The sequence below is a fragment of the Onychomys torridus genome, chromosome 3 (assembly GCF_903995425.1).
Source record: "Onychomys torridus chromosome 3, mOncTor1.1, whole genome shotgun sequence".
Taxonomy (NCBI): domain Eukaryota; kingdom Metazoa; phylum Chordata; class Mammalia; order Rodentia; family Cricetidae; genus Onychomys; species Onychomys torridus.
Window position 1 is genome coordinate 69506283 of NC_050445.1, and position 15250 is coordinate 69521532.

At 40.7% G+C, this 15250-nt stretch overlaps 1 protein-coding gene and 1 pseudogene across 1 annotated transcript in view; both read right to left on the reverse strand.

Annotated features, from left to right (window-relative positions):
* Adam22 (ADAM metallopeptidase domain 22) overlaps positions 1-4750 on the reverse strand; it is a 119240-nt gene extending 114490 nt beyond the window's left edge. The window contains exons 1-2 of the mRNA XM_036181869.1: positions 4680-4750; positions 419-485 (exon numbers count right to left, since the gene is read on the reverse strand). Coding sequence (XP_036037762.1) covers positions 419-485; positions 4680-4750 — 138 coding nt within the window. The remainder of the gene's footprint in view (positions 1-418; positions 486-4679) is intronic.
* Positions 4751-5025: 275 nt separating this feature from the next.
* LOC118580055 overlaps positions 5026-15250 on the reverse strand; it is a 37733-nt pseudogene continuing 27508 nt past the window's right edge.

Genomic DNA, 15250 nt, shown 5'->3' on the forward strand with positions numbered 1-15250 from the left:
GTGGGCTGGCTGACCAAGCTTGAACAGGATGGAAGTCACAGGCACCTACTGTTAACAAGTCATCAATCCATACACGGTTTTATGTACATCTGTCTTAGTATTACATTTTAAAATATTTTAAATTACAATTACAGTTTTAAAGATTTACCAAAGCAGCAGTTACATTTTTCATACGAATGTATCCTCTGCTCACATTCATATGCACACCCCAAATCGAATGCACTACACTTGACTTTCCACAAGCAGAAGTTCTGCACAAGTGAGCAGAGCCCTTGGAGAGACTGAGCTCCTGGCATTCTTGAAATCAGGGACAATTTTTGTTTACGGAACACAGCTCAGTTGGCAGAATGCAGGTCCAGCAAATACAAAGGCCTGGGTCCCAAACTCGGTGTTTCAAAGGAAGGGAACTTTCACTTACTTTGTTTTCCACGGCCTTGCCTCCGTGTTCAATGTGCCTCTCTATATAACCGGAGGACAGCAGCTCACTGCAATGGCAGAAGAGAAAGGGCAGTTAAAGAGGGCAGTGCTGCAAAGACAGTCAGTAACAGAAGCCAGGCGCCAAGCACACTCCAGGCCCTGGTTTGATCCCCACTGCTTCAGGGGAAAAGAAAAATGGCTTTGCATATTCATCACATTGGAAAACTCGCATCAAGTTCACACATACCTGCTTTAACAATTCTTTCATTCAGATTTTTTAAAAAAAAAATCGATACTTTACCGAGAAGGAAAGAGGAAGGAGGGAAAGAGGGAGGGAGGGAGGGAGGGAGGGAGGGAGGGAGGGAGGGAGGGAATAATGCTAGACAGCTAGTGCTCCTAACGGAAACAGACAAAACGGAATGGCCTTATCACCTGCTATCCCATGGCTGAGCAGAGCCCATTTCCCCATCAGCATTGGGGTTAGGAAACCATAGCAAACCCACTGTTTTTAAAAGATATTTTAGTCTTATTTTTTTACTACAGCTTTCTACCAGAAAGTTTTAATTTGCTACCCATATCTCACGTGTTATGCACACACACACAAAAGAAAGAAAAAAAGAAAAGAAAATGAAAGGGAATGGGAAAAGGGGGCTGCCATAATGGTGCAGCAGGTAGACACTTGCTGCCAAGCCTGACAACCTAACTTCAGTCCCCGGGACTCACAGAGTGGAAGGGGATAACTACCTCTTCCAAGTTGTCCTCTGACCTCCACAGGCACACTGACACTCAAGCAGCACATCTACCTACACACACACACACACACACACACACACACACACACACACACACACTAACAAAAACAAAGAAATGGAGAGAAAACATCATCAACATTTTGAAGCTATTCTTTCCTAAACTCTCCTGGACAACCCTCCGCTATGATTGGATGCTCATCTAATTAGATATTTATCTATTTAGTTATTTAATGTGTATTGGTGTTTTACTGAAATGCATGTCTGTGTACCACATGCATTCAGTGCCCACAGAGGCCAGAAGAGAACATAAGACACTAGGAAACTGAAGTCAGAGATGGTTGTGACCCACAATGTGGGTGCCGGGAATTGAATCGGGTCCTTTACAAGAGCAGTCAGTGCTCTTAACTGCTGCACCATCTTGCTAAGAAAACCTACTGTAGAAGCTTCCTAAAATATACACCTGTATAAAATGAATTTAAATGGAGTTACATACAATGGGGGAAAGAATGATTCAAATAGACATCACATGTCACCAGATAAAATCCCCAGTACCAGGAATGGGTTACAACTCTTGCAGTCATTGTCAAAGGAGTCCATAAGCACCCCTAAAAAAAATCACAGAATATTGCCAACGCTATTGGCTACCCTCTACAACCTATTGCTGAAGACAGCGCATATGCATGTCATTGAACACGGATAAATTGAGCTTGGCTTTACTAGAAGCTTTACCCCTTCTGACTAGCTTCGCGGTGCTGGAAGGTATTTATACATGCTACAAGAGGAGAAAAATAATCACCAATCTCACTCAGCAATGAACTGTTTGTTTTTCCCTCTCCCAGCAGCTATCAATTCAGACAGCTTCTGGTTAGAAGTAGGACTTTACATCCATTTCCTGTTCTCAGGACTGGGATTTTGTCTGGCTAGAACTTGTACAAGCCATATGCACACTGTGGCAATCTCTGTGAGTTCATATGTGCATCAGTCCTGTTGTCTGGAGAACACTGTTGCCCTGAAGTCACCCATTACTTCTGCCTTTTACAATCTCTTCACTTTTCTCTGTAGACCCCTAAGCATTGAGAGGAAGGGAATGATAAAGATACCCCATTTAGGGCTGAGTGCTCCAAAGACTCTCACTGTGTATGTTGTCCAGTTATCTGTGTCAACTATCATCTACTGCAAGAAGCAGCTCCTCTGATGAGGGCCGAGCAATGGGTTTAGCAATATATCAATAGGAGTCATTTTATTGCTATGTACCTTTACCAGAATAGTACTAGTAGGTTTACTAGATAGGTCCATGGCCTATCTAGGCTTAGGTTCTTGGCTTCATTAACAGTGTCAGGGATGGATTCCATCTCATTGAACTTGCCTTAAATCCAATGTTTAAATGGTTGGTTATCCTCCTAACTTTTGTGCCACTCTTGTGCTGGTGGGTATGTCTTTTAGGCAGGTCACAAACTACCTGTCTCTGTAGATGTATCCTGCTTGTTAAATAAGAAACACAGAACCGATTGCAGAGTTAAAAACCACGAGGTCAGAGCAAAAGCGGAAAACCTTACCCTTCACTGCTTCTGCCGTTCTTCCTCTCTGCAAGAGACCTACTTCTGTGCGTCCTGTCTATTTAAAGACTTTCTGTTCTGTTTTCTCATTGGTTGTAAACCCAGCCACATGACCTTCTTGTCACTGCCTGTTTGTACAGACCTCCAGGTCGTCTATGGTTGGTATTGAGATTAAAGGCGTGTGTCTGCCATGCTGGCTGTGTCCTTGAACACACAGAGATCCGCCTAGCTCTGCCTCCCAAGTGCTGGGATTAAAGGCGTGCCCCACTACTGCTCGGCTTCTGCTCTGGCTTGCTCTGACCTTAAGGCAACTTTATTGACATACAAATAAAATCACATTTCAATACAAATAAAATATCACTATATGTCTCTTCATCCCAGAGTTGGGGTTACAGACAATCTTGTACTTGTGGTACTTGTACAGCCAAATCTTTTCCCACTGAGCCATTTTTCCAGGTCCAAAAAGTCTTTAGAATTTTTTAAAGCACTAAAATATAAATAAAATTATCATGAATAACTAAAAAGAATACTTGAGGCTATAAATTTTTAACGCCACTCTATTTATACACATTGAGTCAATTTTTTAAAAGTCTTCTAAAAAATGTTTTATGAGTCATCAAGCCAAAATTGTCCCAATTGTAAACTTCTGAGCACATGACCCATCCTGAGCACCATGCCTACAGTTGTTTGAAATGGAAAGTAAATGTGCAAGCAAGTGCTACATAAATGCATGCCTGTCATGCTGTAGAGTCTATACCTACACTTCCACTCAGGAGACTAAAGTCCACGTGTCATTTACTTTAGAAAATACATATTCCTATTTCCCTCCCCCTCTTACGTATGAGTGTGTGTGTGTGTATGTGTGTGTGTGTGTGTGTGTGAGAGAGAGAGAGAGAGAGAGAGAGAGAGAGAGAGAGAGAGAGTGAGTTTGTGTGTGTCAGGTGCATGAAGCTAATCATTTTGCCTAGTATTGGCAAAATGCCTAGTGCTGGCCAGTGAACTCCTGGGATCTACTTTTCTCTGCCCTGCTACAGGAATATACAGCCATCCTGGCTTTTCATGTGAGTGCTGGGGTTCAAACTCAGGTCCTCATGCTGGCAGCACAAGTGCTCTTATTCACTGAGACATCAGCCCATTCCTGGAACACATTTTCCCATTTGCTTTATGTGAGAACCAGCTAGGATGTGCTAGGTTTTATGTTGAAGATTAAAAAAAAAAAAAAAAAAACTAAAAAATGAATTAAAGTATAAAGACATTTATTATCTTCTTATTAGAAATTCCAAGGCAACTATAATTGAATTTTCAGTTAATATTCAGTTGTGTTAGATGAATAAACTTGAGCCTGAACATGTGTGTTGTGTGTGTGTGTGAACTTTTGATAGATTTTAAGTATGGATGAGTAGGTAATAGGCAAACTGTGTTACATGTGGGCAGAATTCACAGGATGCCATCTATCTATTGACTTGTCCCGTAACTGAAAGAACAACTGTCGCAGACAACAAGGAACAGTAGTCTTTCTCTTCTTTTTAGGTCAGTTCCGGACCTTGTAGAGAACTATCAGTAGGGAAGGCAGATGCAGCAGTGACAGAAGTAGCATATGGACCACTGCAGGCCTCAGAATGAGCTGGTGCGGCCCCTCTCCCGTCTACTCCCTATTCTACATGTGCTCACCTATGTCAGAATGAGCTGGTGTGGTCCCTCTCCCGTCTACTCCCTATTCTACATGTGCTCACCTATGTCAGAATGAGCTGGTGCAGCCCGGTCCCTCTCCCGTCTACTCCCTATTCTACATGTGCTCACCTATGTCAGAATGAGCTGGTGCAGCCCGGTCCCTCTCCCATCTACTCCCTATTCTACATGTGCTAACCTATGTCTCTGGACTCTCACTCTGTGCAGCCTAAGGGTTAATTTGTTCATCTGGTCTACCTCTGAGACAGTTCACTCAGTAGCATACCTGGAAGCTGCCACTGGCCACATCAGGGTACTTAAGAGCTGGTCCACACAGAACCGCAGCACCACTGACATTAAGGCTACTTTGTTTTCTAAAATGCATTGGTGTTGCTTTATGTGTACGGGTATTTTACCTACATGTATGTCTGTGCACCACAGGTGTGCCTGGTGCCTGCAGAGGACAGAAGAGAGCATCAGTGCCCCTGGAGCTAGAGTTACAAACTGTTGTGAGTCAACATGTGGGTATTTAGAATCAAACCCAGGTTCTCTGGAAGAGCAGCTAATGCTCTTAACCAATGAGCCATCTCTCCAGCCTCAAGAGAATTTTTAACTTTCTGCTTTGCCATCAATCAGTGTAATGGTTGGGCTGTTCTCTTAACTGGTTCCGCTAATGGTCCTAATGTAACTGCTGCAATTTCTAAGAACATCATGAAGACAAATATATCCCAAGATTTAACAGAAGGAAGGAGGGAAGGGAAGGAAGGAGGGAAGGGAGAGGGAGGAAAGCAAAGAGGGCTAGTCTGATGGCCCACACTTCTTTAAAAGGTAAGCAAATATTTTTACATAACTCTTAGCTTTAATCTTCTCAAATGTCTTCTTCCAGAATTACATTATATAGCCACATTACACCAACCTTTTGACAAGAACATAAATCAGTAAATAATCTAGATTCTCCTTCATGGAAAACCATGAGCATGCACAGTTGAACAGGATTATGGGAAGGAAGGAAGTAGAAAGAATAACTGTTGCACAGATAACCAACAACAGTCCTTTTACTTCTTGCTCTTCCTCCTCTTCCTCCTCCTCCTCCTCCTCCTCCTCCTCCTCCTCCTCTTCTTCTTCTTCTTCTTTTCTTCTTTTTTTTAGGTATTTCACACATGTCCAAGTGTTTCTGACAAGACAGTACTCTAAGTAGTGCAGACCTGCCTCAGACAAAATGGGATTGCAACAGCCCACACCACATTTGGTTAGCTCAGACTGTGTCCCAAAAAGGCCAGAATTCTGCACAGAGCACTCCCTTGGCTTTGGGACTATAGGACAGATTTTCCCAGGAAGTGGGAAAAAACCACTACCACACAGAGGCGATGTTTATTAGCAGAGGCCGCCAGGTTCCAGCTCTTGGGAATCTGAACTGGTAAATTCTGGGAAGAGGGAGGGAGCCAGGCAACTGATGAAGGAACCGAAGCTGCTCTTTAGGACAGCAGTGGTGGCAGTAGTGATAATGATCTTAATTCCTTAAAAACAACTTTGAAGTCTTCTAGGTTTTCAAATTTCAAGGGAATATTTTCATTTGAATTATCAAATCTAGGCAATAAGACAGTGTGACACAGCAAGAGTAATTACTGCAAAGAAAAGCCCTGTGCTTGGAAATTGAGCAGCCTTTCCAATCAAGCATACATATCTACATCCACTGCTAGGAGAGGCCCCATGTAATTTACACCAGAAACAGTTCATGCAATTCTGTTTTGTTTGTTTGTAGTATTGTGAAAGTATGCTAAGTATTGTTATTTTAATGATTGGGCTAGAAAACCTTCCATTAAAAATGTCACTGTTCCTTCTACTGAAATGTAAAATAGTACTTATTGCCATCCACAGGCACTAAGTACATTTTCATAAAGTCTCATGATATAGAAATAATCAAAATTATCTTGTCATTTTTTTCAGGACATTATTGTTTATTTTTCGTAAAGCAAAGATCTATTTGGATCACTGTAAAATAGGAAATGAGAGGGTCTCCACTGCAAAGAGAAAATGTTGTCTTACCATAAATGTACAAAGGAAAGTTCACTCTATGCTGACAGCTTACTTAATACCTTGTGTATGGATGCTTCTTTATGAACTTTAAAAGATAAAAACAATTTTTAAAATGAGGAAGTGTTCTGAGCTCTGTTTCTCATTCCATTTGCATGCTATAATAAGCCTAGAATAGTAAAAACAATACAGTGTACTTTCAGTCACAACACTGAGCATGGTAGAACAATCTGTAACCTAGGTATCCAAGACATCAAAGCAAGAAGATGGCCGTAAGTTTGAGACCAGCCTGGGCTACAAAGCAAGACCTTGTCTCAAAGATCTAAACAACAATAACAAACATTTTCTGTCAAAATAATGACGATGCTTTGTGTACTAGGAAGCTATCATGAATGGGAGTAGCTTTATAATAACAAAAACTGGGGGAGTTGAAAACAAGTATTTGATTTTCCATCTGTCCTCTGCCACTTACCAACTATATAACTTTGGATACATTATTTAATCTTTATGGACATAATTTGTTCATGTTTAAAATGGATATTATAAATTTGATATGACCCTAAACCTGACTCTAAGTGATTTCACATGACTTTGAAAATCTTGATTTCAATCAAACCACTACCTAGTCTCTAATTTGTATTTACAAATCTTTCTCTAGAGTTCCAAGTAAATATTTTTTATTTTTTTTTTATCATTTTTATTCTTTAGGTTTATTTATTTTAATTGTGTAAGGGTTTTGCCTTCATGTATGTCTATGTACCACATGCATGCCAGGTGCCCATGGAGATCAGAAGACGGTATCAAATCCCCTGGAATTGGAAAATGGATGGTTGTGAACCACCATAGGTGCTGGCAATGGAACTTAAGTCCTCTGTAAGAACAAGTGCTCTAACTACTGAGGAATACATCCAGTCCCTTATTGGGTTTTTAAACCACTGATGCTACCTATGATTTTTCATTGCCGTTCTCCTCTGTCTAGTCCACTTAAACCAGTTTGTATTCTTTGATAATCATGGTAATCATCTACTTGCACACACTCTAAGGTTTCTCATTTGTACTGTGTTATACTTTTGTACTGGCCCAGGCAAACTTCAACCACATTAAACTTAACTCTTCTACAGATCAAAGCCTGCTCCCCACCACAGCATCTGAGTAACTACAGGCTCCATTCATGAGCACAGTTATCAATCGGTCCCTCAGTATAACACTCAATGCCCAGAGTCCTCTACATTTTTTAGTCACTTTACTATGAGAAGATACTCCCATATATTTCTCTCCTCAAATCTTCAAAGTAGTCATGGTGATTTCTTGATGACCTCATCTTTCCAGTCTACTTACTGCCTTGTTCTTAGACAGTGTTCACTAGAATGCAAACACATGGCTCTCCTAAGCAACAATCAACTGTGTGCCCAAAGTGTGTATATTAACTTAACCACTCATGGAAGAAGTCAGATTCTTAGGTTTCTGAAGCGCTACACTAAGAAGGACACACCACTCCCAATATACAAGTTAAAAACACCTAAGAAACAAAAGAACAAACTGGCTTGGCCACCATTTTCCAAGGAACAGCCTCAGGACAACTACCTAACCTCAGGTGCTATAAAATGTGACCTCACAGCTAATATTATGTCAAGAATATGAGGATTCTGCCAAAACCTCAGAAAGACTTCAGGCTGTTTCCTCAAGACCATATATCAACAGAAAAGCCTTTCCAAGACTCCTAAGCACCTAAGATCCCCTAAGCAAGAAAAGTTCTAGGAATCCCTACTCAGTGATAGAGCTCAAACCCAGGCCTTCATACATGTAAAACAAGGGCTGTTCCATTACCTCTCCAGCCCTATAAGAATCTTAAAGGTATATGACTCATAGATAGGATCATATAAATAAAAATGCTATTAAGAATCCTGAAGGCATTCTTTTACAGAGCCTTAGCTGCAGCCCTAAGTGGAAAGCAGGCTATCTCAAAAACATTTACAGGTATATTTTGACTAATAGGATAAATTCAAATAAGATTCACATGAAATTCAGATTAAGAATAGTATTTCTAGAATACTAGCTTGAATCAAAACCAAAGTCATTCTAAGCGTTTTTAGGATCAGAAATTGGACTAAGAAAGATACATAAGCTAAAACATAGGTCATTTCTTATGTTAAAAAAATGGTCCAGAGAGTGCTGCTGTACCACAAAAAGCCATTCCCAAGAACGAAAACAAAACCTTAATTAATCATCCCCAGCCAAGCATAGCGGTGCACACTTCCATTTACAGCCCTTGAGAGGCTGGAACAAGAGGACTGAGTTCAAGGGCAGCCTGGGTTGTGTAGCAAGACTCCACTTCCCAAACAAGTAGGAAATATCAATGATCAATTTTAAAAAAGACAAAAACATTCCCTTTTACCAGAGCAGGGGAACCAGGTGACATTCCTGTCTCAGTATCACAATCTGTATGGACTAGTGGCTTCTTGGAGGTCCTATTTGCACCCATTTGGACAGGGTCATCTTTGTGTGTGTGTGTGTGTGTGTGTGTGTGTGTGTGTGTGTGTGTGCGCATATTTTTTAAATTATATTTGTGTTTTAATTTTACACATCAGCCATGGGTTCCCCTGTCCTCCCCTCTCCCGCCCCTGCCCCCGCCTTCCCCCCAGCCCCTCTCCTCCATTCCCATCTCCTCCAGGGCCAAGACTCCCCTGGGGATTCAGCTCAACCTGGTAGATTCAGTATAGGCAGCTCCAGTTCCCTCCTTCCAGGCTGAGCAAAGTGTCCCTGTGTAAGCCCAAGCTTATGCACTAAGGACAGGTCCAGGTCCCACTGCCTGGGTGCCTCCCAAACAGTTCAAGCTATTCAATTGTCTCACTTATCCAGAGGGCCTGATCCAGCTGGGGGCTCCACAGCCTTTGGTTCATAATTCATGTGCTTCCATTCGTTTGGCTATTTGTCCCTGTGCTTTTTCCAATCTTGGTCTCAACAATTCACGCTCTTACAATCCCTCCTCTTTCTCAACTATTGGACACCTGGAGCTCCACCTGGGGCCTGGCCGAGGACCTCTGCGTCCACTTCCATCAGTTATTGGTGGACAGGGTCATCTTTTGCAGTCACCCTGTCCCTATCTATCTTCATTTTCAGTTGATACAAAATAAATGTTTGAACCTAAGTTTCCCTTAGAAACTTCCCTGACACTGAGACATGATTCAGATGTTGGGAACCTGACCTTGAACTTTCTCCTGATGTTATATTGGAACAAAGAACTTGGTACCTCTTACATAAGTGAAAATATAAATATTTTGTGGCCAACAGAAGTTATGATTAAAAATAGCTATTTTCATAGCTACTCCTCTCTTAATAAGGTATAGATCATCTCTCCCATTCTCCCATATCTGAGCTGGCTGTTACGTAATATGGCAGAAGTAATCCTACGTATCATTTGAGAATCAAAGCTTCTACTATATATAGTATATATACATATACTATATACATACTGTATATATATTCTATATACATATATATATATGGAAATCTATTTTTCAAGTCATGCCACTATGATGTCAGAAAGCCCTTGCAACAACCAGGAACAAGCACAAGGAAACAAATCAGGTCCCTAGCCAACAGCACCACCTGAATTCCCAGTCAACACCAGCACTAATTTTTCTTCCTTCCTTCTTTCCTTCCTTCTTTCCTTTACTTTCTTTCTTTCTCTCCTTCCTTGTTTCTTTTTTAAGTCTAACTTCCATTTTATTTTTCCAAGGTGTTTTTTCTTCTGTCCTTAGAAAGCCACCTCTTTCCATGGGCTTTGGTGGAGGTCATGGTGCAGCACCAGCAGGTCTAAATCATGGTGGGGGTATTCAGTCCTTCCAGGCTTTAAGAGATCGATTCCTGACTAGCTTGTTATGAACGTCACAGCTCATATAGTAACACAGCTTGACACAGAGTTCGGGAAACACATAAGCATCAATGACACTTGCTTCAGATATGTCCCTGGATAGCACCAACCTCTACAGTGTTCCGAATGACTAACTTCTCAATGGCCTTGTCCTTGGGCATGCACCCGGCTCAGCCCATGCAGCAAATTGGCTGCACATGGCCTCGGCCCTTTTTGGCACAACTGTTGTTTCTTTTAGCCTTTTTTTTTTTTTTTTTTTTTTTGTCATCTTAAAGCCAAGACCCAAAAGAGCACTGACACTGATTTCTAGCCAAATGGTGCCCCAGCTGGCACCACATGAAACTTATCTACACAATCAATGTACAGAACTATGTAAAATAATAAACAGCAAAGCAGAGGTTGATCATACATTCCTGTGCTCACATTTAGTAACTGCTATATTAAAGAGAATCAACACATTTCCTTTAGAGCAGTACTCAAATATTTGAGAAAATTTTACTTGGGATAATATGAATATGAAAGAATCATAAAACTTCTAACATGATTATAAGCCATCTAGTAAAGATAGAGTCACAATAAAAATCAGAGGCGTCATTAGATGTTTACCTATGAAAAGCTTAATAAAAGAACTTACGGCAACTTTAAGAACCCACATTCATTTTACTTAAGAGAAATATAAAGTACTTTTTGACCTTTCTCTTATATTTTATTCTCTGTACTCTTCTGCCAGTCCCTGCCAATTCATTTTCTCTCTCTTATGTATTTATTTTTCTTACTCCTCTTAACCAAGAATTAATTATCCAAAACTATTTGGGAGAGAACTGTTGTGTGGAGAATCCTCACTATACAGAAACTAAATAAGTTCCTGAACATCTGTCGCAGCAAGAGTTAATCATTCACTCTTCATCTCAGTTTTATGCCAAAATTAGTATCTACTCCCTCAGCACATAATAACAGTGTTTAAAAGTCCTGTTTTGTTTATGCTACATAAAATTGAAACTACAAAAGTGAGTTAAAAGCTTATCCATGACATATTCTTTGGATGAGAGTTTCATTTTATTACTTTCTAAGCTGTAAACATGAAAATTCCTCCCATTTATGCACATACAATGGATCTACTGAACAGACTTGTGCTCAAAGGTGAAACTATTTTAGTTACTGTGGGAGTTAGAGTGAGCAGGCTCATGAATTTGAATGTTTGGCCCCAAGCTGGTAGAACTATTTGGGAAGGATTGGGAGGTGTGGCCTTGTTGGAGAAGCTGTGGTCTTAATGAAGAAAGTGTGACACTGGGATAGACTTTGCAGTTTTAGACACCCATACTGGGCCAGTCTGTCTGTCTGTCTGTCTGTCTGTCTGTCTGTCTCTCTCTCTCTCTCTGTCTCTCTCTCTCTCTCTCTCTCTCAATCTCTCTCTCTCTCAATCTCTCTCTCACATCTCTATCACTATCTCTATCTCACTCCCTCTCTCCTTCTCTTCTTCTCTCCCTCCCTCCTTCTGCCTGCAACTTGCAGATCAGACACAAGCTCTCAGCGGCTGCTCCAGTACCATGCTTGCCTGCCTGAGGCCATGTTCCCCACCATGATGTTCATGAACTAATCTTCTGAAACTATAAGCAAGTCTCCAATTAAATGGCTTCTTTTATAAGTGGCCTTGGTCATGGTGTCTCATCACTGCCATAAAAAAGTAACCAAGACAGTTACATTCTCCTAAATCAAAATCTGATGAAAATTATCAGTGTGCTGGCTCGGAATAAATACGCTTAGTGAACACTGAGATGGGTACTGTCATTGATGGATGTTAGCTCTTATTTATAGACTCCTTATTTCTAATAAAGTCAAGATGTCTAAGTCTAGCTTTGCAGTAGGATCACAGGACTGTAAAAAACAAAAAAGCTGGGTCACATCCATATTAGAAAATCAGAACTTCCTAGTTTTATTATATACTATCAAATGTCACCAAGCGTGAAAGTATAATCAAACTACCAGTTTACAAATATTCTAGTAGGAGTCTATTAGCATATAATATATAGTGTTGCATGTTCTGACTGTTGCAACTCATTGCCAATCAAAGATACCAGGGGACACAGAACAGGAAAGCCATGAAAAGGAGCCCCAGGTGAAATGTATGACATTCAACCAAGGGACACAAACTCCTCTCTGATACAGTCAAATATAGGACTTTATTTATTTGAGGACACCTTTGCATATCTTTACTTATTATTTTTAACATGGGTTCTAAAAATCAAACTCAGGTCTCCATGCTAACACAGCAAACACTTTACCAACTAAGTCATATCCCCAGTCCCATTCTTAATTTTTTACATTTGTATTGGTTCTTTGAGAATTTCATAAAATGTGTTTTGAGTATATTCACCCTTACTCCCTCAACCCACATCTATAACCTTCTGCACTCACCTTTATGTCCTTTTCTTCTCCTTTTTTTAACTCACGAAGACCAATTCGTGCAGCCCAGATATTCGTAGATGTGTGGTCTTCTACTGGTCTACACACCAGCGCTACTCTCTTAGAGAGAACTTAACTGGTTTTCTCCCAGCAGCTAACAATAGCTGATAGCTCTGCAAGTAGAAATGGAATTTCATGTCCATCTCCCTCCCCATGTTGGAATGTGGCCTGTCTTCCATGTGGAATGTCTTCCTTGGGCCTACAAAAGACTTGTGAATGCTGTTCACAACCACCATGAGTTCACATGCACATTTGCTCTGCTGCACCCAGAAGATATCATTCACTTGTAGTCAACCACCACATCTGGCTCTTACACTGTTTCTGTGCCTTCTTCAATGATCCCTGTACCCTGGAAAGAAGGGTCCAGTATAGATGTCCATTCAAGGCTCAGCATTCTGAAGTCTCTTATTTTCTGCACCCTGTCCAATTGTGAGTCTCTGTGCCATCTACTGCAAATAAAATATTCCATGATGAGGACTGAGAGATGCATTGATCAGTTTGATACCATATCCATTTAATAGCATAATAGTAGTAGGTTCTTCCCTATGTTCATGAACTGTCTAGCCACAAGCTCTTGGCCTGATAATGGTGCCAGATATTGGTTTCATCTTATGGATCAAGGATTAAGTTCAATCAGAAAGTGGTTGGGGACCCATGGTATTCATGCCTCTGTTGTACCAGTAAGCATGCCAGGCCTGTCAATGTTTTAGGTCACAAGTTTCATAGCTGAGTAAAACTGGTGACTACTTTTCTATTTTGGTAGCTTGCTCAGCACCTTCTAGCACTATGAAAACTAGCCAGTAGGGATGAAGCTTCCAGGTCTGTAAGAGTTGGATTTCTATGTATGCAATGTCTTCGGTAATAAGGCCTTACTGTCAAGTTCTAGAGGGAATCAAGTGCTTTGTGTAGTTTGGGGGGGGGGGTGTCTCTGTCAGATTCAGATTCAATACTTTGACAACGGTCTCTACAGACTTTGAGTGTCTATCGGACCTCACTGGCCAACAACTCCATCAAAGAAGCAACCCATTCTCAGCACCGTGCTTTTATTTGATAGTCTCTGGTGTATAGACACATCATCATTGCCTGGTTATGGGTAACTTTACCTTAAAATAAATAAATATATAGGAATATGGCCGGGTGGTGGTGGTACACACCTTTAATCTCAGCACTCGGGAGGCAGAGCCAGGTCGATCTCTTTGAGTTCGAGGCCAGCCTGGACTACAGAGTGAGTTCCAGGAAAGGCGCAAAACTACACAGAGAAACCCTGTCTCGAAAAAACAAAAATAAACAAACAAATAAATAAATATATGAATATATATATATGGAATATATATTCCACATATACTACTATTATGCTGCTATATGGATATAGTGTGGAATATATATTTGGAATATGTGTGTGTGTGTGTGTGTGTGTGTGTGTGTGTATGCTTCTACAGTAGTACATTTCATGTGACTTTCTGAAATATCTTTAGTGTTATTTATCACTCTCTATATTCCCTTCTCTACCTTGCTCTCCTCTCCACACAAATTTAACCCTTCCTATGCCACAATTCCCTTTCCCCTTCTTTCTTTTATTGAAAGTGGATTTTTTTCATACTTTATATCCTCATTATAGTTTCTCCTCCCTCAGTTCCTCTCAGTCCTTCCCCACCTCCTCTGCCCTCCAGATCCACTCTCTTTCTGTCTCTCATTGGAAAAGAACAGGCTTCTAAGAGATAACAACAAAACATGAAACATAAAACATACAAAGATAAGGCAAAAACTATCACATTGAAGTTGGACATAGCAACCCAACAGGAGGAAAATAGTCCCAAGAGCAGGTATAAGAGTCAGAGACCCATTTGTTCTCGCAGTCAGGAGTAGGGCTAACTTTCAAAGAAGAAAATTACCAGTCCTATGTCAAAATTTACCTATATTTCCCATAAGAGAGTTGGGTATTAAAAATGAGCCAGATGTGGTGGTGTATGCCAGTAATCTCTGTACATGTAAGGCAGAGGCAGGAAGACCGTGAATTGAAGGCCAGCAGGGAAGACACTAAAAAGAAAGAATTGAGAGTAGTTCAAATTAATTCTGTTCATTGAAGATTACTATTTTTATAATATCTGTGCCCAGCACACCTCTTCACTTCTTTATTAGAAATGAAGAAGAGCCATGTGTTCAACGGAAACTGCACACCCACAACGTCCTTTCACCATCCCAAACTTATAAGACCTCATGAGCAAAAGTCAAGTTTGTACTCTACATCCAGCATGTTCCTTGGCAAGAGAGTACCACCACCACTTATAGCCTCATCATCTCCATTTCCTTTGGAATCATGAAGGCTAATCTAATCAAGCCCTTTATTTCAGTTTGTGCCAGTTACCTTATGAAGCTCAGACTCCCAAGTCACCCTCCATCTCCAACTCTCTAATCTCTATATGGCTTTGTCTCTTCCCACAACTCAGCTGCTCCATGATACCTTCTAGAATTCACACATGGCCACT